The sequence below is a fragment of the Pogoniulus pusillus genome, chromosome 1 (genome assembly GCF_015220805.1).
Source record: "Pogoniulus pusillus isolate bPogPus1 chromosome 1, bPogPus1.pri, whole genome shotgun sequence".
Taxonomy (NCBI): Eukaryota; Metazoa; Chordata; class Aves; order Piciformes; family Lybiidae; genus Pogoniulus; species Pogoniulus pusillus.
In genome coordinates, this window is record NC_087264.1 from 32230611 (window position 1) to 32256650 (window position 26040).

At 47.4% G+C, this 26040-nt stretch overlaps 1 protein-coding gene across 2 annotated transcripts in view; it reads right to left on the minus strand.

Annotated features, from left to right (window-relative positions):
• Positions 1–16531: 16531 nt before the first annotated feature.
• Positions 16532–26040, minus strand: part of SPRED1 (sprouty related EVH1 domain containing 1) — a 65081-nt gene continuing 55572 nt past the window's right edge. For both annotated transcript variants that reach the window (XM_064147893.1, XM_064147894.1), the window contains exons 5-6: positions 21248–21406; positions 16532–18529 (exon numbers count right to left, since the gene is read on the minus strand). In XM_064147893.1, coding sequence (XP_064003963.1) covers positions 17870–18529; positions 21248–21406 — 819 coding nt within the window. In that variant the 3' untranslated portion in view covers positions 16532–17869. The remainder of the gene's footprint in view (positions 18530–21247; positions 21407–26040) is intronic.

The following is a 26040-nucleotide window of genomic DNA, read 5'->3' on the forward strand; positions in this document are numbered from 1 at the left end:
CTGGATGCTGGCCTCTAGCCTAGAGAGATTCTCTTACAATACAACAGGGAAAAAAATACCAAAAAATGTCCAGTTTGTTTCCACTTCACCTTCTTTGTCTTCACCCAAGCTCACCAGCTTCTCCTGCATGCTTTCCTGGGGTGTTTTCTGCAGACTTTTTCTCCTCTTCATCTCAGCCTTGCTCCTGTCCCAGTTACCCTGATGAATTTCAAGAGACTGCAAAGCATGGCAAGTGCTAACAGTTTGGTGAAACAGCTGCTTCATTAATCTAATCTCCGTAGAGGAGTTGAGCAGAGATGGCTGAGGTGACAACAACCTGAGCGTGAAGCTTTTCGGCCCAAGTGATTGAAGCTGGAAGCATTAAACCCATGTCTGACACTGCCTTCAATGCAGACAGTCCTCTTCTGGTGGGAAATAGGATACAAACACAGCTGTGTGCATGCATGCAGACGTACTCATGTGAGCGACAGCAAGGGGGTCACTGAGACACAGCTGAGGCTGGGGGTAGGTTTGGGTTCTTTGGCTCCCTCTTGGGAATGATTTACCTGCATGCTGCTTTGTACATTAACCTAATTCTGGTGGATTATCCCAGGGGAAAAAAAAGAATGTATTTTTAGAAAGCTTATTTTGCTTTTGACTTGAACTGTAGGCTGTTTTAATTTATTTATTTTCACTAGTAACTCAGTCTTTTGGTTTTCTTTCACCCCTTTCACCCTCTCTGTTGCTATTCCTTGAGCACTGTGGGTGGCCGAGGAAGCAGTGAACATCACATCGTGTCACTTAGCAACCTGACGCTCATAAATAGCAACAATCGTTTTCCTAATGGCTATTTATCCCCATCAGGAGAAATACTTAGACCTGGTCCACACCGACAGTGCCAAATTCTTCCAGCACATGCTTTGCTGATGCTTCCCCTTTTGAGGATCTGATTCCAAAGGCTAACATATGGCTGAGGCTCTTAAAAGGCTTCTGCTGCATTTGGAGAGGGACTTCTCATCAGCGTGTCTGGAGACAGGACACAGGGGAATGGTTTGAAGCTGAAATGGAGTGGGGTTAGGCTGGAGCTGAGGAAGAAGTTCTTCAGTAGGAGGGCAGTGAGACTGGAACAGGCTGCCCAGGGAGGCTGTGGCTGCCTCCTCCATGTGGCTGTTGAAGGCCAGGCTGGATGAGACTTTGAGCAGCTGAGTCTAGTCGAGAGGTGTCCCTGCCCATGGTGGGAAGGTTGGAGGAGATGAGCTCTCCTTTTCAACCTGAGCCATTCTGTGACACTACATTGCTGAGTATTTTCAGTGCTACTCAAACACTTCCAGAATTAATGTTAGAAACCAGGCCAGGGGTTGGTTCATCTCCTTACTAAACTCTCCTTACTAACCCTGCAGAGGTGCACCCTAACCTGATGTAGTTTGTAGCATTCACAGGGGGACAGAATCATAATTGCTGGGTGAGGTTAACTTTAAAATGAGTTCACTAACTTCGTAGATTGGAATATTTGATTTTTTCATTGCCATGCTGCAGGAAAGGTTGGGAAAAACAACAAGCTGTTCTAGGATTCTGTGGTGCTTCTGAGCTTGCTGGTAACACAAAATGACAACAATTGTTAGCACCTCTGAAGCTCTTTAGGGATAGTCTCCTCTGCCTTTTCTCAAATGTCTGCATTTCACAACTCTCAGATGACCTCAACATGCTGTGGAGAGATGAAATCAGAAGGGTCATCCATGCCTGTGGGGAATACTCAGGAAGCTCAGAAAGTTTCAAGTTTGTTCAGAAAGGATTTGTCAGGATTTTTGTGTGTCCTCTTAACATTAAGACAATCCTTTCAGATATTGCCTCTGCCACCCTTGCTAAAGGACAGATTGTTGCCAGTAGCACACATTCACACAAGGTACTAAGGCAGAAACCAAAAATCACAGAACTATAGAATTGCCAGGGTTGGAAGGGACCTCAAGGATCATCCAGTTCCAACCACCTGCCATGTGCAGGGACACCTCACACTAGATCAAGTTGCCCAGAGCCACATCCAGGTGGCCTTAAAGACCTCCAGGGATGAGGCTTCCACCACCTCCCTAGGCAGCCTGCTCCAGTGTCTCACCACCCTCATGGTAAAGAACTTCTTCCTAATGTCTCATCTACACTTACCCTACTCTAGCTTGGATCCATCCCCCTCTCCAGTTCTTTCACTACATGACACCCTAAAAAGTCCCTCCCCAGCTTTCTTGTAGCCCCCTTCAGATACTGGAAGGCCACAATAAGATCTCCTCAGAGCCTTCTCTTCTCCAAACTGAACAATCCCAACTCTCTCAGCCTGTCCCCATAGGAGAGGTGCTCCAGCCCTCTGACCATCCTTGTGGACCTTCTCTGGACACTTTGCAGCACATCTTACAAACTAAGAAAAGTAGAACAGTCAAAGCCTTTGAAAAGAACCTTGCAAAACAACAAAAACATGCTTAGGGAATACAGAAAATGATGCGACCACCTGGGCCCAGCTTGTGCCCAAGGAGATCTCTGTTTGAGAGCACAAAACTAAAAACCCAGATCACGTCTGTACTGCATCATTTCTCCCCTCCATACCATATAGCTGCTCCTTAAAGAGCTGGGGGCTCTGTGCTTGAGAAGAGGGAGTGACATGGGGGAAGCCAAGACACAGCCAGCGTGTGTGTGTAACAGCTCCCACCAAGTCCTCCAGCTGCTCTGGGATTGCTCTTCTGCCTCTCACCCTTTGCCTTGCTAATCCATGCACCAAGGAGCTAGTGGCTAAACAGCACAACAGGGAAAGGTGCCTGGGTTTCTTGCTGCTTTTAATGCTTTATTACATTAAAAAAAAAAGGGGGGGGAAAAAAGTGCAATGGAACAGAGAAGTAGGGAAGACTAACATTGTTAGTTCAGTCATCCCTTCTTGCTGTGGAGCTGCATTTCATTTCTGTAAAAATCCTAGAACAGCTTAGGTTGGAAAAGACCACAGAGCTCATCTGCTCCAACCTCCCTACCATGGGCAGGGACACCTCTCAACTAGACTCAGCTGCTCAAGTTCTCATCCAGCCTGGCCTTCAACACCCTCAGACCGGAGGCAGCCACAGCCTCCCTGGGCAGCCTGTTCCAGTCTCTCCAGCTTCCTACTGAAGAACTTCTTCCTCAGCTCCAGCCTAACCCTGCTTTCCCTCAGCTTCAAACCATTCCCACTTGTCCTGTCCCTAGACACCCTGAGAAGAAGTCCCTCTGCAGCCTTCTTGCAGGATCCCTTCAAGTACTAGTAGGCAGCTCTAAGGTCCCCCTGGAGCCTTCTCTTCTCCAGACTGAACACCCTCAGCTCCCTCAGGCTGTCCTCACAATAGAGCTGCTCCAGCCCTTAGATCATCTTTGTGGCCCTAATTTGGACTTGCTTCAACATCTTTGTGTCCTTCTTATGATGTGTGTGTGGAACATACATAAGAAACATGTAGCCCACAGAGCTCTAAAGAGCTCTCACACAGCTGCACAATCTCACATCAGCAAAATGTTGTCACCTGAGCCACTGAAGGGAGACATATCTGCAGGGGAAGAGCAATAAAACTGCTGTGAGCAGTCTTGGAGTTGCGTTGGGTGAATTCCAGAGGAATAGGAACTGCAGAACACATCTCTTCCTCTTGCTGGAGGGAAGTAAGGACAGTGGTGCTTAATCAACAGCTCTCAAGTAGTCTGCTAAACCCTTTAAACTCAGCTGAGAGAGAAGCAGCCACAGTGATCTCTGTAAGAGATTGCTTTCTGCTGCTTTTTCCCACCAGCAAAGACATGACTGCTCTCGTGGAAGATTAATTCATCCAGCATGGGATTTGCTGGGAATTCTGCAGCCTGAGAAAAGACATGATGGCCTCTGCAAGTACATGCTTCACTCCCTGCCAACAGGAGGTGATGCTCATTATTCAATCAGAAAATCACAGTTTTACCACTACAGCCATGAGGGGGTTACTTGAAGAAACCACAACACTCAGGAGAAGATCCGGATACACACCTAGGAAGAGCAAGACCTTGGCCTGATTAATTCCCAGTATATTTTGATGTGCTGGCAGTGTACCCTCATGCAACCCAGGAGGCAAATGCCACCCTCTACTGCATCCAGAGGAGTGTGGGCAGCAGGGCAAGAGAGGGGATTCTGCCTCTTGACTCTGCTCAGACCTCACCTTCAATCCTGCCTTTAGTTCTAGTGTCCCCAGCATAAGGACACAGAGCTGCTGGAGAGAGTCCAGAGGAGGCCACAAAGGTGATCCAAGGGCTGGAGCAGCTCTGCTGTGAGGACAGGCTGAGGGAGCTGGGGGGGTGCAGCCTGGAGAAGAGAAGGCTCCAGGCAGACCTAGTAGCAGCCTGCCAGTATTTGAAGGGGCTACAAGAAGGCTGCAGAGAAACTGTTTGCAAGGGCCTGTGATGATAGGATGAGGGGCAATGTCTTCAAACTATAGCAAAGCAGATTAAGATTGGATGTGAGGAACAAGCTGTGCACCATGAGGGTGCTGGAACACTGCAACTGGTTGCCCAGGGAGGTGGTTGAAGCTCCATTTCTGGAGATATTCAAAGCGAGGCTCAACAGGGCTCTGGGCAACCTGATCTAGTGGAGGATGTCCCTGATGAGTGCTGGGGAGTTGGACTGGATGACCTTTGGAGATCTCTTCCAGCCCAGCCCATTTCATGATTTTATGATCCTGATGCCCCTGTCTGTCCCTCCAACAGAGAACATATACAATATTCAGGTTCAATATTTAGGTAATGAGTGACTTTAACTGCCTTTCTGTGTTTAGTAGATGAGGCAACTGAATGTGTCTGTGAGTGGCTACAGAGGCACTCATGTTAAAACTTCCTGTTCTGAATATTTCACCCAATGCCTGTGAGCCTGAGCTGGCTGCTCATGAAATGGGAACACTGTCACAGCCTTATGGCCCAGGTTGTTGTGAAGATAAGGTACTGGTGAGACTGAGCAGTGCAGGGGCAGGAAGTCTGCGCAGGGAGGGAGGGAGCTTAAGGCACCTAACAGAACAAGAACATTTCTTGAGGCCTAGATTCCAGGACGAGAAAACACATTTTCAGCCAAAAAGGATAACTTTCTTCCTATTCACTACCACTGTAGCAAACAAAGAAATTACCAAGTTGTGCAGCCTCCTTCTCTGGTGGATTTCCAAACCCACCTGGATGCATTTCTGTGCAAACTTTCCCCTGCCCTGTCAGGGGGATTGGACTGGATGATCTCTGGAGGCCCCTTCCAACCTCTGAAGTTCTGTGATTCTGTAACTCCATAATCAAGGGAAGAGTAACACCTTTAGCTTTAACTGCTAGCAGCCAAGTCCTTTTCTCACTTTGTGGATTCCATCCAGGCTTCCACTCTCCAATTCCAGTGAGTTAGTCCAGATTTAAACCAGTGTAAGCAAGGCCAAGTTAAAAATACCTGTGCTTGGGCAAGACATTTCTCCATGATAGATGTTGGAGTGCCTGCAGCGGCAGACAGCCTGTCTTGCCCATGATCTTTTCATATTTGCTTCTTTTCCTCAGCCCTTAAAATGAGTTCATGACTTCATGGCTCTGAGAGTAAACAGATTCTGTAATGAATACACTTCTTCTTCAATATTTGGAGGAAATGAAAGCAAATGTTGTAGGTAATGATACTGGGTGGAAAAAGCAGTGATAATTATCTGCTGAGAGAGTTAACATAAAGGCCACTCAGTTGATCCTGTGGTCTGAGGTAGATGGCAGACAATCAAGTAAACCTAATTAACATCATGAAACAAAGACAAACAGCATTAACCCAGCAGCTCTTGGCTAAGCTAGCAATTTTCTCTCTGGAAAGGTGAGAGCAGATACACTCAAACACAGCGACATGAATTGTATAATCATGGAATGGCTCAGGTTGGAAGGGACCTCAGAGCTCATCTGCTCCAACCTCTCCACCATGGGCAGGGACACCTCTCAACTACACTCAGCTGCTCACAACCTCATCAGCCTGGCCTTCAGCACCCCCAGGCAGGAGGCAGCCTGTTCCAGAGTCTCACCACTCACCTACTGAAGAACTTCTTCCTCAGCTCCAGTCTAACCCTGCTCTGCCTCAGCTTCAAACCATTTCCTCTTGTCCTGTCTCTAGACACCCTGATGAAAAGTCCTTCTGCAGCCTTCCTGCAGGATCCCTTCAGGTACTGGAAGGCAGCTGTAAGGTCCCCCTGGAGCCTTCTCCAGGCTGAACACCCCCAGCTCCCTCAGCCTGTCCTCATAGCAGAGCTGCTCCAGCCCTTGGATCATCTTTGTGGCCCCCTCTGGACTCACTCCCACAGCTCTGTGTCCTTCATGGGGATGATTGTTTTCTAGATCTGTTTGTTATTTGTATTGCCCTTTTCTTGTTTAATCCTCCATGCTTGTGCTTGAGTATTTTTCCTCCTAGTGGCAGAAATATCCCTGATTAGATTTACGTAGAATTTATCCAACTGTTAGTCTTTGTTGCCAGCTACCAGAGCAGAGGACTTGCTCTACAGAAGTAAAGCAAATGAAGAGGGCTACGTGCACCTAGTGAAGAGGTGGCATGGAAGGACAGGAAAAGGGCAGTAGCTTGAAATGAAGAAAGGAAAATTATATCATCATGATGAAACCACAGAGCAGAACTCTAACCCAGTGACTGTGCCATGAAAACAAGGCACTGAAAGGGAGCCCTGAGCTGTGTTGTTGTAGAGAACATGCTGCTGGCACTGTCTGGCTCAGCCTTCTGGCCACCTTCAAGGTTGCTATGACAAATGTGTGTGAGAGCTTCACGGAAAGTGAACATTGGTATTTTATGCTTTTTAAGCTAAGAAGGCATCCACCAGCTCCCTGCCCACTCCATTTCCTAAATTACATGCCACATGAATCTAACTTTATTGGCACTAGGAAAATGTTTCCATTAACCACTTCTAGGTTAAAAAGCATGTTGGAAACATTCACTGTGCTTCTCTGGAGGCAGTCCTTAGCCCATACCTTCAATTCCATGCATGAAAAAAAGGGTTCACTCCAAATGCACAGTAACAGCATCTAAATAAGAACTCCTGCTGCCCAAAGTCATGGTAGAGAGGAAAAAAGAATATATAGATATGGGAACATGGAAGCATAGACTCATCAGCCAGTGTGGTGCAGTACCTCTCAGTGCTACACGCTGAAGAATGAGAATTCAGATTTAGGCTAAAGGTGGAAGATTCATCTGTATCATAGAAGCACAGAATGGGTTGGGTTAGAAGTGACCTCCAAAGATCATCCAGTCCAACCCTCCTGAAGTCAACAGGGACATCCTCCACTAGATCAGGTTGCTCACAGCCTTGCCCAGCCTCATCTTGAATATCTCCAGAAATGGAGCTTCAACCACCTCTCTGGGCAACCTGTTGCAGTGTTCCAGCACCCTCACGGTGCACAACTTGATCCTCACATCCAATCTCAATCTGCTTTGCTCTCATTTCAAATCACTGCCCTTGTCCTGTCCCTGCAGGCCTTTGCAAGCAATCCCTCTGCAGTCTTCCTGTAGCCCCTCAGGTCCTGACAAGCTGCTACTAGGTCTGCCTGGAGCCTTCTCTTCTCTATGCTGAACACCCCCAGCTGCTTCAGCTTGCCCTCACAGCAGAGGTGTTCCAACTCCTGATCATTTTTGTGGCCTCTTCTGGACCTTCTCCATAAGGTCCATGTCCTCCTTGTACTGAGGGCTCCAGAGCTGGAGGCAGCACTCCAGGATTTAAGGGCAGTTAAAGGTTTTTTTTTATATATATATAACTGGCCTTTCAATGAATTTTTTTCCTCTCCTGGCACTGAAAGAGTCTTACTCATGTGTGACTAAGTGACACTGAATTTATGCAAGCTTCATACGGCAGAGGGAGTAAAGGAGGAAAAGCACAACAGGGTTTCTCCATGCAGCCTACAAAACATTATCAATGTGGCTCATTCACTGAGTAATGACAAACTCCCAGGCCATGCAACTGGAAATGGATGCACTGGACTAAACTAGGAGGGAAAGTGGAACTGGGACAGCCATATTCTGACACTGAGCTAAAATTAGAGCGCAAAAAGGCCACTGGAACACAGCACAGAGGAAGATCACACATTGGCAGTGCCACAATGTTCTGTAGTGCTCCGGTTTATAAAGGATGACACTGGGTGGTTGGGAGCTTGGGTGGAAACAAGTGAGGGGGGTCTCACCTGTAAGGGAAGCAGCAGAAGGCAGATTAGTCTTGCAGCATTTGAAGCTGTGCAGGTTATGCTTAATAATGTAAATAAAGAGTAAGAACATGGTAAACGATGACAGGGACTGGCAGGCAGCTCTAAGGTCCCCCTGGAGTCTCCTCTCCAGCCTGCCCTCACAGCAGAGTTGCTCCATCTTTTGGATCATCTCTCTTGACACACTCCAGCAGCTGTGTGTCCTTCTTGTGCTGGGGACACCAGAACTGGAGGCAGTGTTGGAGGTGAGGTCTCAGCAGAACAGAGTCAAAGGGCAGAATCAACATTTCCCAACTCTTCCAAGCCACATCTCAGAAGTTGCTTCAATCTGGTAACCACCCAAATGTGTCAGCAGCTGGTGAGATGACTGCAAGGAGAGTTGATCTTCTAAGCCATGGACACAGTGAAGCCTTAACTGAGCCTTGGAGACAAAAGAAGTAAAACAAATGATTAAGAACCTGCCAAATGAGGTGTACCTGATCATGCACAGAAACATGCAACCCAAAATTCTCCTGGGACTGTGTCCCACCAAGTCCTGGCAGCAAGGTCACCAAAGGCTCTGACCTGCAGTGCTGCCAGTGGCTCTGTTTTTGCAGACATGAATCACTCCTGAGGTCAATCTTTCTGAAATGACTCTCACAACACATGGGAGCAGTGCCAATGAAATACTCATGTCCAGTTGCCACACACAGAGTCTGAGACTGGGCATGCCTAGGGATCTGTCCTGCAGCCTACTCATTGCTTACACAAAGTGAGATTTTCACTCAAGCAGAATGTCCAGAAGGCACAGAAGACTAGAAGAGCATCCACACCTACAGCAGGATCCAGTGTGACCATTGACAGATCTGTTCCACTTTGATAGCCTGCAGAAAGCAGTTTCTTACCCAACAGCCTGGAGAGGAAGCCTACATCTGTTAGAGGTTCATTTAGGATGCACAATGGTAACACAAACCATCACTGTCTTCAGGACATGCTGCTAGGGAATCGGAGCTGGCCCACAGTGTTCTCTCCAAATCTGAGGAAAGGCTTCACTCTGTCCTGTAGCCCAGAAGGCAAATCTTGGGCTGCATCAAGGGGGAGTGTGGGCAGCAGGGCAAGATTCTGCCCTTTGGCTCTTCTCTGCTGAGATCTCACCTCCAATCCTGCCTCCAGTTCTGGTATCCCCAGGAGAAGAAGGACACAGAGCTGCAGGAGTGAGTTCAGAGGAAGCCACAAAGGTGATCCAGGGGCTGGAGCAGCTCTGCTGTGAGGACAGGCTGAGGAAGCTGGGGGTGTTTACCCTGGAGAAGAGAAGGGTTGGTGGAGGGTGTGACTTTAGACTGACCTGATCTAGTGGAGGATGCCCTTGCTGACTGCAGAGAAGGTTGGACTAGATGACCTTTGGAGGTCCCTTCCAACCCAGACCAATTCTATGAAAATCCTTCTGCTTCACTTACCTTGCTGTAAGGCCTTGAGGCAGGGCTCACTGGGAACCAAGACCTGCAATTCATAATGGTAGGAAGAGAATCCTGGCATTAGCCAGAACTGTCACCACACTCATTGATGTTTGAGTCAGTTCAGAGGGACCAGGCTGAAGAAATGAGGACACAGAGGAAAGCAAAGAGATGACAAGTCCACAGGGCAGCATTCAGCATCTGATGGAAAGCTTGGTAGACCAATGAAGAGAAAAGCTGGGGAGAACATCATCAAGGGTAGTGAAGGAAGGACTTGAGTCATGATCAGCATGTTACTGAGTAAGCTGATGAGCAAGAGTTGCCAGTTCAGAAGCAGCTGGAGGGGAGCTAGCAGGCATCCATAGACAAGAAGACACCTGACAAGCAAGTGGTGTCCTCCAAGTACTTTGGAATTTTCTAGGCACACAAAAGGAGCCAAGATGTGGAGACCATTTCAGTGTTCTAAACTGGGTAAGGCAGAAACAGGACTAAGGAATGGGAACTGTCTGGAGCAGCTCTGGCTTGAGGACAGGCTGAGGAAGCTGGGGGTGTTCAGTCTGGAGAAGAGAAGGCTCCAGGGGCACTCTAGAACTGCCTGCCAATAGCTGAAGGGATCCGGCAGGAAGGCTGCCAAGGGACTTCACATCAGGGTGTCTAGAGACAGGACAAGGGGCAATGGTTTGGAGCTGAGGAAGTTCTTCAAGCAGGAGAGTGGTGAGAATTTTGAATAGGCTGCCCAGGGAGGCTGTGGCTGCCTCCTGCCTGGGGGTGTTGAAGGCCTGTTTGGAAGGGACCTGAAAGATCATCCAGTTCAACCTCCCTGCCAGAGCAGGATCACCTAGGGCAAGTCACACAGGAACACATCCAGGAGGCTTTTGAATGTCTCCTGAGTCTAGTTGAGAGGAAGGGGAAGTTGGAGTAGATGATCTCTGAGTTCCTTTCCAACCTGAGGCATTTTGTGATTCCAGGATAGGGACTGCAGGAGCTACAAAGCAAACCAGTACAGGCCTGTTGTCTTTCCAAACATTAGAGCAACTCTTACAAATGGTCCTTCTGGTAAAAGCTGCTGGAGCTTGAAGGTAGCACAACCTCAAGCAGTCTTAAAGCCATGCAATGATTTGCTGCACGTTTTGTTTAGGCAGGAGGCAGCAGCATACTGTGGCCAAACAACGATCTCTATTGACAGGTTGTTGATCTGCCCTTGAGCTGCATTTCACAGGCACTGCTCTGAGGAGCCCCAACACAAAATGGAAAAACCATGGCAGTTGTTGCAGTTCAAGGGAGTTTTAATCAGGTCACTACAGGGGAAAAAAATCCCAAATGCAAGAGTTAAACTATTTTTAAGGTGGTGTCTGCTATGTCAGCTTACAAAGCTGGGAGGTACTAATCCAGTTGCAAACTGAAAGGCCTGCTGACCTAGAGGAGCAAGCTGCATCCAGGCAGGAACCCCCTGTGGGATGAGTGAACCCAATTACACAGTTAGCAGAAAGAAAGAGCAGCTGAGGTTTGATGGAACTAATGCCCATGTGAGGCACTTTGAGGTCATGAAGGGAGCAAGCAAATGGCACCAAGCAAAAGAAGGGCAACTGTACAGCTTACACTGAAGCTTTGGAGCTGAAGCCTTCTTCTTCCTCACTGAATGCTTTGATTTCTGAAACCACAACTTTTGCAGTTAAGAAAGAGAAGATTTCAGGAAGAAACAAAGCAAACAACCCAACGTAGGAAGTTCCATGGAAATGTTAGGAAAAAATCTGTCACTGTGAGGGTGACAGAGCACTGGACTAGGCTGCCATGGGGGGTTGTGGAGTCTCCCTCTCTGGAGATATTCAAGACCTGCCTGGATGTATTCCTGTGTGATCTGCTCTAAGTGATCCTGCTCTGGCAGGGGGATTGGACTGGATGAGCGTTCTGTGATTCTGTGACCTCCAGGGATCATTCAGTCCAAGCCCCCTGCCAGAGTAGGGTCACCCAAGACAGGTCACACAGGAACACATCCAGGGTGGTTTTGAAAGTCTTCAGTGAAGGAGACTCCACAACCTCTCTGGGCAGCCTGCTCCAGGGCTCTGGCAGCCTCACAGTGAAACAAACATCCTGTCATTTAGCATCACCCAGCAGAGCCTGGTGCCATCCTTTGGGCACTCACCTTTACATCTCCATAGACGTCAATGAGAGCAGTCCTCAGGCTCCTCTGTTTCAGGCAGCAGACCCCCAGCTCCCTCAGGCTCTCCTTGTAAGAATGATGTCCCACTGCCTTCAGCATCCTTGTGGCTCTGTGCTGGACTCTCTCAAGCAGTCCTTGACCTGAGTGGCTTAGAACTGGTCACAACATTCCAGATGTGGCCTCACGAGGGCAGAGGAGAACGTCTCTGGACCTACTCAAACAGAGCCCCTGAAGCTGTGCATTATTTACATAGGCATTCAACATTATCCTCCAGATACACATGAAGAGCTCATCCTGAAGAGGACACATCTGACTTGGGAATGTTATATTCCAGAACGCAAAATGAAGCCATTATTCAAAACACCTTTCTTTCTCTGAAGGAAAAGACAGTGGTTAAGAGTGGAACGCAGCTAAGACTGTCTGAAAGACATCTTAGCACAATGCCATCAATTGCTACTGTTTACTACACAGTTACAACAGGAACTGCAGGTTACTAACAGAATCTTGCCCACAGCTGTAGGCAGATCCTTCATAGGCACTGAATCACAAGTGCAGACCCACCTGTGCACCTGAAAGCTTCATTCCTGTCAGAAAGCAAAAGGCATGAGGTCTTCTGGATGAACTTCAGAAGCTCAGCAATTTGCTGCAGGAGATAATTTCAAGGGAAAAAGAAAGAAAGTATTTCTTATGACCCCAGTGACGGAATCAAAAGAATTTTCATGTCTGTGTTGCATGCTCTCCTGCAAGAAGCCATTCTAACTACTTCACACCTAACCAAATACATGCTTACAGTTACTCTCAACCAATAGAACTCTAGGAGCCTCATGGGATGAAAAATTCCAGAGGCCAGATCCCTGTTTTGTGACTTCCTAACTAAAGCTGAACAGGTCTTTTCAGCTGAAGCAGTGCACTGACAGCCAGGTCAGTTCCAGAGCCTAAAGGGAGCTGCAGGTTTCTTGCCCCAGCAGATGGTGCATGAGTGCTGCTGCTGACATCTCCCTTCTTGCTCTGCTTCCAAGGGGGAATCATTCTCAGACTCTCAGGTTTTCAACAAGCGAGGGACTTACTGTTCAGTGATGGTTTCCTAAGGCTTGGATCTCTCCCTTTTGAGCAACATGGAGCTCTGCTACTACCTGCCTGATAAACTACAGAGCATGAAATCATAGAATGGCTTAGGCTGGAAGTGAGCTCAGCACTCATCTCCTCCAATCTCCCCACCATGAGCAGGGACACCTCTCAACTAGACTCAGCTGCTCAAGGCCTCATCCAGCCTGGCCTTCAACACCCCTAGGCAGGAGGCAGCCACAGCCTCCCCGGGCAGCCTATTCTACAGTGTCGCCACCCTCACAGTGAAGAATTTCTTCCTCAGCTCCACTCTAACCCTGCTCTGCCTTAGCTTCAAATCACTCCCTCTTGTCCTGTCTCTAGACACTGATGAGAAGTCCCTCTGTAACCTTCTGCAGGATCCCTTCAGCTATTGGCAGGCAGCATTAAGGTCCCCCTCTAGCCTTCTCTTCTCCAGGCTGAACACCCTCAGCCTGCCTTCATAGCAGAGCTGCTCCAGCCCTTGGATTATCTTTGTGGCCTCCTCCAAACTCACTCCATCAGCTCTGTGTCCTTCTGCTGGGGACAGCAGAACTGGAGGCAGGATTGGAAGTGAGGTCTCAGCAGAGCAGAGTCTTGGGGCAGAATCCCCTCTCTTGATCTGATGTTAAGGGCAAGTGGAGGAGTAAGAATTGGGGAAGAAATTTCTCTTCTCCAAAACGCTTAAGGCAGTATTTTGGAGAAGGCAGAATGAACATCAGCTTCTGTCAAACCGAGTACATACACACAAATGTGCAGCAGCCTCTTACGGAATGGATTTGCTCTGCCTACCTTCCACTACTCCTCTGCTAACTGCTCCAGAGGGTAAGATCCTAAACACCACAAGAAAAACTACATCTGTCTCCTTCTCCGCTCAAACCCTTTGAGTGGCTCTCAAACTGGGCATGCAGCTGTCACGTGCAGCATGGAAGTGAAAGGGAGCAGAGGTCACCACAGCAGCCCTTTAGAGATGGGTCAGGTCTTTAAAGAGGAAAGCAAAAGGTGAAAACACTTCGGGAGCAAAGTGGTTAAATGCAAGGTGAAAATATTAATGCAGACATTCAACATACATCTTCAAGCACAGGTTTGCTATCAAGGACAGCACAGAGCCAGGAGTTTCACCACACTGAGGAGTGCTAAGAGGAAGCTGCCAAGCTTCTGCAGTATTTACACAACAGGACTGGGGACCTTTGTTCCTCTACAGCCAGAGCAAGTTCTTTTCTTAGGTTGTTCTTGCCTCTCTTTGCCTTGAATTAGGAACCCAGCACTTCCAGATCCTCAACATGGCCTTTGCTAAAGGCAGGTTGGTTTGGAGGCTCAGAGTCTATTCTAGGCAACCCAGACCAGATGAGAATGTGTGAAGCATGAAAAAAAAGAAAAACAACCAGAGTAGCAGGCTGCAAATACATGAACAGGAAAACCCAGGGCTGCTGCCACCATGACATGTCCTTGGACTTCATTCATGCAGTCAGCTCTTAACACCAAACTAGAAGCTCAACAGATTTGTCTTCTTTCCAATGTGAAATACTCCTCTGAGAAGGAGAAGGTGGTCAGTCTGAGATGGAATAGAAATGTTTTCTTTTTGAAGAAGTCTCTTACAGCCCTCTAATGCTAAATATATACATCTGCTATTATCATAGACTTGTGGAATGGCTTGGATTGGAAGGGACCTCCAAAGGCCAGCCAGTCCAACCTCCTCTGCAGTCAGCAGGGACATGGTCCACTAGATCAGGTTGCTCACAGCCTTGATCAGCCTCACCTTAAATATCTCCAGGAATGAGGCCTCAACCTGCTGCAGTGTTCCACTACCCTTATGATGCTTCTGGGTTAGAGGAAAATGAAGGACACTGATCTGTGCAGAAAGAAAAAAGATTGAAGAAATCACAGAACTGTCAGAGCTGGAAGGGACCCCAAGGATCATCCAGTTCTGACCCCCCTGCCATGGGGAGGGACACCTCACAATAGAGCCATATCCAGCCCAGCCTTAAAAAGTTTCAGGGATGAGGCTTACATCACCTCTGTGGGCCACCTGCTTCAGTCTCACCACCCTGATGAAGAACTTCCCAAGGTCTAATCTCAATCTCCCCTCCTCTACCTTGGATTCATTCCCCCCAGTCCTAGCACTACCTGACACCCTAAAAACTTCCTCCCCGGCCCCCTTCAGATACTGAAAGGCCACAATAAGACATCCTTGGAGTCCTCTCCAAACTGAACAACCCCAATCCTCTCAGCCTGTCCTCATAGGAGAGGAAGAGCTGCAGCTCTCTCCCTGTGCTCAGGAGGTGAGACAAAAGTCACAGTGAAGCTTTTGAAATCACTTAGGGCTGTCTGTCCAGTAACAAAGGTCTGCTGAGCAGTTTGTCCCACTGCAGCATGGGTATCAAGTAAGCTCCTTCACTATAATTGGTTTTAGTGTCTTACCCATCTTTAATGAGAAGTAAAAGCTTCTTACTTCACAACAGAACAAAGTCAGGGAGTCATACAATGGCTTAGGTTGGAAGGGACCTGAGCTCATCTCCTCCAACCTCCCCCACCAGACTTGGTTGTCCAAGGCCTCATTCAACCTGGCCTTGAACACATCAAGGGAGGAGGCAGCTAGAGTCTCCCCAGGCAGCCTGCTCCAGAGTGTCACTATCCTCTTACTGAAGAACAATTTCCTAAGCTCCCTGCTCTCCCTCACCTTCAAACCATTCCACAGATTTCACAGAAACATCTGGCTGGAAGAGATCTCAAAGATCATCCAGCCCATTATCCTGCCAGGCTTAAGGAAAGCCTGTCATGGTTTAAAGACTTACCTGTGGGCTCTCTGCTTAATTCTGCTCAGCAAGTGCAACCTTTAGTAAGCAGAAAGCCACAGTATCACAGACAAGGCAGCACTGCAGTCACACACACACTCACCCTCTCCCTTCCAGATCTCCTTAATTAAGGGGCCCACTCCAGTCTTGCCTGTGTCCTAAGGTGAGACTCAGAAACACAGAATCACAGAACCTTAGAGCTTAGAAGGGACCTCCAGAGATCACCCAGTCCTACCCCCCTGCCAAAAGCAGAATCACATAGGGTAGTCTGCACAGGAATGCATGCAGGTGGGTTTGGAAAGTCTCTAGAGAAGGAGACTCCACAACCTTTCTGGGCATCCTGCTCCAGGGCTCTGTCATCCTCACCATAAAGAAGTTTCTCCTCATGTTGAGGTGAAACCTTCTCTGTTCCAGAGAAGCTGTTGCTCCTTGTCTTATTGCTGCTGACCACCAAAAAGAAGTTTGCCCCAGCTACTTGACACTCACCCCTCAGATATTTAGAGACATTGATAGATCTCCTCTCAGCCGTATCTTCTCCAGACTAAATAGCCCCAGGCCTGTCTCTTCATAGACAGCAAGATGCTCAAGTTCCCCAGTCATCCTTGTGGCTCTCTGCTGGAGTCTCTCCAGCAGGTCCCTGTCTCTCTTGAACTGGGGAGCCCAGAACTGGACGCAGTATTGCAGGTGTGGTCTCAGCAGGGCAAAGCAGAGAGGGAGAAGAACCTCCCTAGCTCTGCTGGGCAAGCTTTTCCTGATGCAGCCCAGGATTCCTGGATGTAGTCCTCTTGGCCACAAGGGAACACAACACACACAGCAGCTTTTGTCCTTGCTCAGTCGAACCAGGAGGAGTTGGGAGCTCAAAATAAGGAAGACAATTTCAGTGTTGTTATTAATCTTTTGTTTTAATCAGAGTACTGGATAAACAGCTCAACAGGATCCTAGTTTAACAGAAGGATAAACAAGAACACTGATGACAATTTGTTACGACTGCCTTAATGTACCTTTTGCTTAATGAACATTGGCGTATGCAATAAAGTCTTTTTTTTGGAGGGGGGTGTTGGGAGGGAGAGGGGGAAGGACACCCCAAAAGAAACCAACGTGCTGGCTGAGCAACAGAAAACAACTTCCTTTTATTATTTGTTTTTCCTATGATGCTGAAATCAAAAGTAATTTATATATAAAAATAAATGTTATGTTCTAAGCAGAACATTTTAGACAATGACATCTGTGCTTAACAAAAAACACCCCAAGAAACCCAAAATATTGGTCACTCCAGACTAGAATAATTAACATTTTAAAGGGTTGGGTTTATTTTGTTTTTTTAAAGATGAGTAGAGTGGCTACAACTCAACACAAACTGGAGCTGAAGGGTAAAATCGGGACTGGAAAAAGATCAAATTTGTCCATCTGGAATAATTAAAAAGACTAAATGAACTAATTAAATATTTCAAATACTACCATGGAATGTGACAGCAGATATGGGCCAAGAGCTCCCATATCAGAGGGAAGGGGAAGTTTAACATGTCAGAACTCGTACCTTACACATTTAGTTAAATATAAACATTTGTTATTTATACATAAAGTTGCTTCCAAAAAAAAAAAAACAAACCCAAAAAACCAAAACCCCAAAACTATTAATAAGTGATTTAGTTGCACTTCAAATCCATTTTGTTTCTCCTTTGCCAAGTATTAACTTTTCTTCATCTCATACCAACTGTCACTAGTGCACTTTTTTTTTGTTTTAGTTAAAATATTTCCCCTCCAGTGGGGTTTTTTTTTTTAAGCCTTTTCAAAGAGGCTTTCCCCCACTTCACCTAAGCAGTAGATGTCCAAAGTGGCCCAAGTTAATCCCTTTTAGTACGATCAGAGTTTATAGACCTCAGTTTAGAGCCAACAATAACAACAAGGCTTTGTTTGTTTGCTTTGTTTCTTTGAATCCTTTGCAAAAAAAACCCAACAACAACAAAAAAATCTCCTTCACCACTCGCCAACTGCCAAGGAAATAGTCAGGGCATGGCTAGCACTTGGAAAACGCCAAGGTCTGACAAGTCTGCTTGCCTCCTCCACACCAAGCATCTCTCTTACATGAAAGAAGATTCCCTTCAGCTGGCCAAGAAAAGCTTCCGCAAATCCAAGTGAGATGCTTCCTGGAAACAAAGATTTCATTCTGCTGTTGTTGTCGTCGTTGTTTTTCAGCTCTGTACGGCCCCAGGGCTGATTCATCCTGCAGCTTTATGCTTTCCCCCACAGCACCCACACAGCTCCCCGCAGTGGTGGCAGGCTCTCAGCGGGAGGTAGCAGCACATACAGGGGGCAATGAAGGAGAGCGCCACCAGCGCCAACCAGCGCAGGCAGAACTTGTCATCGCTGGTGTCGCACGAGCAAGGGTCAGAGAAATCTCCTTCCGAGTCTGACATGCAGTGGTAGAGCATGCTCTCTGCACACAGCATGCAACTGACTTGGTAGATACATCTTTTAATGGGGTCTGGGGCATCCTGGCATTTGCCTCTGCCATTATCTTCGTGATTAAACCTCTCCTGGCAGTAGACGCAGCGGGAGCGCTCCCCCTCCTCTTTCCTTCTCTTAGAGTTTTTAAATTTGGATGATGAAGGCTGAGTTTTAAATACCACAGAACTCTTGGAGTCTTTCAGGGAATTCGACTTAGTTCCATCCCCACAGGGGTATAAATAGTCAGTTTTTTTACTGTCTGATTTAGAAAAGGGAGTGTTTGAGTCTGCCTCGTCCCTCTCCAGCTCATTCTTCCACATGTCGGGGTGCCTGTAGTCGGCATAACGACGGATCAGGATGTCCCGAGGGTTTATCCTGACAATTTCATCTTCATCCTGGAAACTCACGTGCCTGACAGACTTCAGTGGGACCTGAAATGGCAAAGCACAGGATCACAGGATGCTAGGGGTTGGAAGGGACCTCTGAAGATCTTCTAGTCAACCCCTCCTGCCAGAGCAGCACCATATATCCAGTGCAGGTCGCACAGGAACACATCCAGACAGGGCTGGAAAGGCTCCAGAGAAGATTCCACTACCTCTCTGGGTAGCCACCGCCAGTGCTCTGGAACCCTTACAGTAAAGAAGTTCTTCCTCATGTTGAGGTGGAGCTTCCAGTGCTGCAGCTGCCCTTGTCCTGTGCCAGGGCACAAGTGAGCAGAGGCTGTGCTGTCCCTGTCCCATCCTTCCTGACCCCGGCCCTCAGATATTTATAGACATTGATCAGATCCCCTCTTGGCCTTCTCCTCTGCAGACTCTCAGCCCCAGGGATCTTGGCCCATTCTCATCAGGCAGTGCTCCAGTTCCTTCAGCATCCTCATAGCTCTCTGATGGACACCCTCCAGTGGATCCCTGTCCCTCTTGAAGGGGGCAGTCCAGAGCTGGATGCAATATTCCAGGTGGGGCCTCACTAGGGCAGAGTAGAGTGGGAGAAAACCTCCCATGAGCTGCTGGCCATACTTGTCTTAATGCACTCAAAGCAAGAGAAGTTCCCTCGAGCAAAGGCCCCAATTTATGCTCATCTACAAGGTAAGGCAGATTAGAACACTAAAAAGCAAGGTGTGTTTTGTTTCCTTGCCTCTTGAAAATAACAATTCCATCTCCTTTTAGTGCCAGCACAATTTACAGACTTCTTGAAGCACTGAGCCCTTGGCATCAGCCTAGAACCGTCAGCTCTACTACTGCTTCCTCATTGTTTTGGTCTCCCAGAAGAGCTTTGGTTGTTTTGGTGTCCGCATCAAACTTGAGACTGCTCTTTGAATTGCTCTCAAAACTGAGGTTTTCCCATCTCAGAGTGGCAACTAATTCCATGGATCAGTGACACTGTGGATTGGTTTCACCCCAGTGATGATCCCGATAGAGGATTAACTCCCTGACAAATCCACTTGGAGTCATTCATGCTAGCTAGGGGAAGCTCTCCTTCATTCCTGCTTTAGGTTTTCAAACTCTTTCCACTTACAGAATCACAGAGTGGTTTGTGTTGAAAAGGACCTCCAAAGGTCCTCAGTCGTGGCCCCCTGCAGTCAGCAGGGACATCCTCCACTGGAGTGGGTTGCCCAGAGCCTCAGCCTATACTCTTAGCAGAAGTGCTCCTTCTCTTGGTGAAGCGTTCCCAACTCTGAGTTTGTATTCTGCTTTGACTTCTGTTACCAAATTCATTCTAAAAAGCTTCCCACGTGCTTCTAGGCGTAAGACCCTCAAAGTCAGTATTACCCAACTCACAATTCAGTCTGCTTCTACTGTCTTCAAAACCTGTCAGCCCTTTGAGGTTCAGAACAAAGCAAAACGTGGATTGCTAAAGGAGAGGCTGGCTCAAGGCTTTGCTAATCACAGGTTCTGTCAATATGATCTCACGGACAAAACTGTCTGCACTTCAGCCTTCACATCAGAGGGGGCTTAATGTTTTAAAAGAATCTGTTTACCAACAGCTGAATACTTTTCTTGCATTCCACTGATATTCTTTCTGTACCAAAATTTACTATTTTGGTTTAAATGAGCAATTTGAAAGCCCAAACAATCTTTCACTAAAAGTATTAAGCAGAATCACAGAATGGGCTGGGCTGGAAGAGACCTCCAAAGCTCATCCAGTCTAACCTCCCTGCAGTCAGTAAAGACATCCTCAACTGGATCAGGTTGCTCACAGCTCTGTCGAGCCTCACCTTGAGTATCTCCAGGGATGGGGCCTAACCACCTCCCTGGGTAATCTGTTGCAGTGTTCCAGCACCCGCATGGTGCAGAATTTTTTCCTCAGATCCAATCTCAATCTGCTCTGCTCTCTTTTCAAACCATTGCCCTCCTCCTGTCCCTGCAGGCCGTTGCAAACAGTCCCTCTGCAGCCTGCTTGTAGCCCCTTCAGGTCCTGGCAGGCTGCTATTAGTTCTCCCTGGAGTTTTCTCTTCCTCAGGCTGAACAACCCCAGCTCCCTCAGCCTATCCTTGTAGCAGAGGTGCTCTGGCCTCCTGATCATTTTTGTGGCCCTCCTCTGGACCAGCTCCATCAGATCCATGTCCTTCCTGTGCTGAGAGCTCCAAAGCCAGAGGCAGTATTCCAAGTGAGGTCTCAGCAAATCAGAGTAAAGTGGAATGTCCTTCTGGATCTGCTGGCCACACTGCTTTTGATGCAGCCCAGGCTGCCATTGGCCTTCTGGGCTGCAAGTGCACACTGCCTGCTCGTGTGTCCCACTGTGTCATGCATCCAAAGTGCTCCATATTTCCGACCAAAGCAGCATTAGAAGTCATGGAATCAAGGTTGAGCCCATGAGAAATTAACATTTTATAAATCAATTTAAGCAGCTTTTCATAGAATCACATAATGGTCTGGGTTGGAAGAGACCTCCAAAGGTCAGGAGTTGGATACTAGTATCTGCCTTGAAAGGGAAGGTTTACTGATGCAGTCTGCTGCACCAGAAGCACAGGTAAACACCTTCCCAAAGCCGCACCTCTGCCACAGCAAAGCTGTAACATTTCAGCTGCGAAGCTCAGATTCAAGCAGCTGAGAGTACACCACCACCTAGAGGGCCCCACTTCTTGTCAGCTACTACAGGCTGTGCTGTTGCAGCAGGAGCAGAAACTGCTGCTTTTGTTGTTGCCTCACCTGGTTGGGCTGGCTGGGCAAACAGCCTCTCCTGCTGCTGAAGTCCTCAAAGGCTGCAGGCCTCACGTTGGCAGCGTTGTAAGGTTCACTGGTTACTACAGTGTCCTGCTGGAACAGCTGATCTTTCAGTAAGGAGCCCGATGTGTGCTCTTGAGTAGCCTGCAAGAGAGAACTCCCTTGAAATTATTCTGCCTTTGGAAAAAGGGAACAAAACCCCTCCCAAATTCACCTAGAAATGGACCCTCAATGTGGGGTGCATCAGAAAAAGTGTTCCCAGTAGGGCTAGGGAGGTTCTTCTCCCTCTCTGCTCTGTCCTGCTGAGACCACACGTGCAATACTGTGTCCAGTTTTGGGCTCACTAGTTCAGGAGAGACAGGGACTTGCTGGAGAGAGTTCAGTGGAGAACCACAAGGATGTCTGGAGGACTTGAGCATCTGCTGTCTATGAAGAGAGACTGAGATCCCTGGGGCTGTTTAGTCTGGAGAAGAGAAGGCTGAGAGGAGATCTGACCAATATGTACAAATATCTGAGGGGTGGGTGTCAAGTGCCTGGGGCCAATCTCTTTTTTTGGTGGTCAGCAGCAATAAGACAAAGAGTAACAGCTACAAACTGGCACAGAGAAGGTTTCTTCTCAACATGAGGAGAAACTTCTTTACAGTGAAGGCGACAGAGCACTGAAGCAGGCTGCCCAGAGAGGTTGTGGAGTCTCTTTCTCTGGAGACTTTCCAAACCTGCCTGTGTGAACTACCCTGAGTGATCCTGCTTGGCAAGGATGTTGGACTGGATGATCTCTGGAGGTCCCTTCCAACCTCTAAGGTTCTGTGATTCTGTGACTGATGCCCTACAGGCCATGGGATGGGTACCAGCACCTTTCAGTGCAGCTTTCACATGCATTTAAGCAGGCAGCTATTTTCTTTGCTGCAAATCAACCTCAGGATATAAAAGAGCTCCTGCTCGCACATCCTGGGCATCACAGGTCCCTGCCTTTAACTCAGCTGCCAATGCAGTCTGAGGCATTTTTCAGCTAGGAAAGATCAGCCCAGCCTCTGAGAATAGTCCTTCTCTAACCACCCAGGAAACTGCCACCACCCACAACCATGCACTGGGAGGAAAACATTTATGAGGCTAAGCAGTATAAAGGTGGTCAGACCTTTGAATAAAGGAAGAGGAAGATCAGCTGGAAAGGAAGAGAGCCAGACAAAATGTCTAATTACAAGAGGTGTCTATTAAACAACTAATGACTGGCTTTGACATCAAGGTTCTATCATGTAGCTGATGCAAGATTGAGACCACGTGGCCATGTAATCAGGTATCTACAGGATGTGTGCCACTCAAAATAAGGAAAAGGAAGTCTCTTTGGGTGGAATATTGGCTTGGAAGCTGAAGCAGTTTCTAGAAAGAAAAGAAACCCAACCAGTTCTTGCTCTTTAAGCTTCGCTGACTGGGGCCTACCTAGGATACACCAGAGTACATCTGACACAAACCTCACTGGGCTGCCAAAGCGTTTATTGCATCAGAGAATGGTCTGGGTTGGAAGGGATCTCCAAAGTTCATCCAGTTCAATGCTCTTGCAGGCAACAGGAACATCTTGAACTAGATCAGGCTGCTCAGAGCCTTGTCCAGCCTCACCTTGAAGAGCTCCAGGGATGGGACCTGAACCATCTCCCTGGGCAACCTGTTGCAGTGTTCCAGCACCCTCCTGCTGCAGAACTTGTTCCTCACATCCAATCTCAATCTGCTCTGCTCTCATTTTAAACCATTGCCCTGATTCTGTCCCTGCAGGCCTTTGCAAACAGTCCCTCTGCAGCCTTCTTGTAGCCTTCTTCAGCACTAGAAGGCCATTATCAGGTCTGCCTGGAACCTTCTCTTTTCCAGGCTGCACAACCCCATCTCCCTCAGCCTGTCCTCATAGCAGAAGTGCTGATCATTTCGGTGGCCCTCCTCTGGACCTCATCAGGTACATGTCCTTGCTGTGCTGAGGGCTCCAGGGCTGGTTTGCATTGAGGAATGCTGTAAAGTGAACTATCTGTCACCATCCAATAGCACTGAGGAAATCCTGGCACCATCCAACTGCCAGCAGTGAGAATGTTTCAGCTTTGTTCTGTTTGTAAACAGCAAGAAAACATTGGGGGGAAACGGTAAAAATACTGCAGAAAGCTACTGAAGCAGAGGTGAAGCTGAAGTTTTGGTAGGTGAAGTACTGATCCCAGGTCATTAATTTTCATTTATCAAAACAATCAAGGAATTTATTCTGGGATTCACTATCCCCCCCCCCCCCCCAAAAAAAAAGATATCCAATGCATCAATTTCTAAGACATCCAGAAAAAGTGGAAGTAGCTGTTCTGCAGCAGCAGAAAAAAAACTCATCACATCAGCAAGAAGTTATGTGTTGGTCAGGAAAAACATTAGAACTAGTAATGAAGTAATGAGTACTTTTAATTCATACTGGAGAGCACAAGTCCCATGAAAGGCAATGGCTCCATCAGGTTACAATTTTCCTGGGCTATACTTCAGACAGGCAAAACTCCACAAAGGAGTTTTTGCAGACCCTTCAGCATGCCAACAACACAAAGCAAGTGACCCTGTTATCAAAATGACATTTTCTCAGCAAGCACTGCTGAGAAAGGAGTGCAAAAGAAACGTTGCAATGACTGGTATGAGTTAAGAGTTCTTGGATGTAGGCTTACTTTAGCAGCAAAAAGTGCAACATGGGACTTAGTTTAGGGGCAAAAACTTCAACATATGACTTAAGAGCAAAAAGACATTTCAGCAGCAAAAAGTACACTATGAAACAGTTTAGGAGCAAGTACAATATGAGACATTTTAGCAGCAACAAGTGCAATATGAAACTTATTTCAGCAGCCGAAAGTGCAACATAACCCATCTTCCCAGCAGGAGGTACTGCTGCACATCCATTGCCCAGTGACACAAACCCTTTCCACCACACTGGGCTGAGAGCACAGGGAGAGTTGCATTCAGAATGAGGAAGTGATGCCTGCAACTACTTTTGGTTGGAGGAATGTTCTAAATCTTTAAAAAGGAGAAACTCTTTAAGCTAGGGACACTCCTAAGAGGTCAAGGACATTTTACTGAAACCATTAAGCACTACCTAACCAACCCCCACACTACCCCAACTGTCAGCAGCTGGAGTGGTCAAGGGAGAAGGATGGGAGCTGCAGAAACTACTCCTCCCTTCCCAGAGAGAATGCAGACAGCAGCCACAAGCCACAGTCTTCATCCCTGCATGACTTCCTAGCCCTACAGGTGATTCCTATGTTTTGTTTGTTTGGTTTTGTTCCTCAGAAACAAACTCCCTCCATTTCAGAGCAAGCAGATGCTCACATGAGCAGCCCCACAGCTGCCCTTGCCAACCCAGAAGGGCTCCAGCTAACACAGGACACAGGTGCTGAGCATCTCTTCCTGTGGGGCAGACACTGCTATATGGAACACAAAGCTCGACCTTAAAGCAAGGCTTTGAGCCTCTCTGCACAGCAATTATAAAGGAATGCTGCTACAAAATTCCAAAACAGACACCACAGTTCAAGACTTCCGAGGACAAATTCAGGGGTGGCAGGAGACAGAGACAGGCATCTGACCTTTGTAAGGCAAAAGGCAGCTCTTGGGAAAGCACAATGCTCAGCCTACCAGCCTTGACACCACAGGGAAGTGGACACTACCCAACTTCTGGTAATTAGGAAAAATCACAGTGCTGAGGTCAGCTGTAATCTTATTTAGCACATAAATATTCACTGTGGAGAACTACAATGCCAACTGCATACCCTGAACTCTGTATTCTTCATTAAATGCAAGTTTAGAACCACAGAAGTGCCAGGTGAGTATCCTGAACTCTGCATTCTTCATTAAACTGAGGGTTTAGATACAGCCAAACCATGCTTGGTAGCATCAAAAGGGCTTTCTTTGGCCAACACCTCCTGCACCAAAGTGCTGTTTCTTGACAAGTTCAAAAGCCTGAACCCCCAAATTTATAGCAGAAACCCTGCCAAGCTGAAGGGAGAGGCCCCAGAAACAAGAATGCTGTTGTATTAAAAATGAATCCAACTCAAAAGCAAACATGTGAAGTTTCCCCCAAGAACTAAGTCTGGAATATTAAACACCCAGGACATTACACACAGACACAGATGCACACATTCCCCTTTCCTACTGTCCTAAGCAATTACACCGCCCACATTCAATATCCTTTAACCACACAGCCTGCAAAGCACAGCCCTGGCAGAGGTTCTTCAGCCTCATCTGTGGAGTAACCTAGGCCAGTTTTTAATGCACAACGGAAATCTGGTTTGCTCCCAGCTGCTGCTATAATAATTACTGTCCTATGGTTGCTAAGAGATACTCTCCATTGCTTTTTTTTCCCCAAGACTACTAAAACATTTCTGTGCGCGCGGGCGAAAGGATGCTGGGTAAAGCAATAAAATGACTCCAGCTGTAGCTCTCCAGCAGAATTCAAAGCCAGATGACAGCTGGAGAGAAAATGAGAACCAGACCCAGCTTCTCTCCTCTTCTTCAAATTTTCTCCCCTTGCTTCTCCCACTTTGCCAGAGAGAGAATTTGTCTGGGAGAGAATTCAACATTGTTCTGCAAGCACTGTTAAAAATACTCTCTCTGAGTCAGTTCAGTGACTGCACACAAGGATGGAGGGGAGACCACATTTCTCTTCCATCCCACTCTGCTTTTCCTTCCCAGGAAAGGACTGGGAGGACTGAAAATCTGCTGTCTGATGCTAACAAATGCCAGACATTCAAAAATGTTTTTTGCTTTTTTGTTTTTAAAGGGTT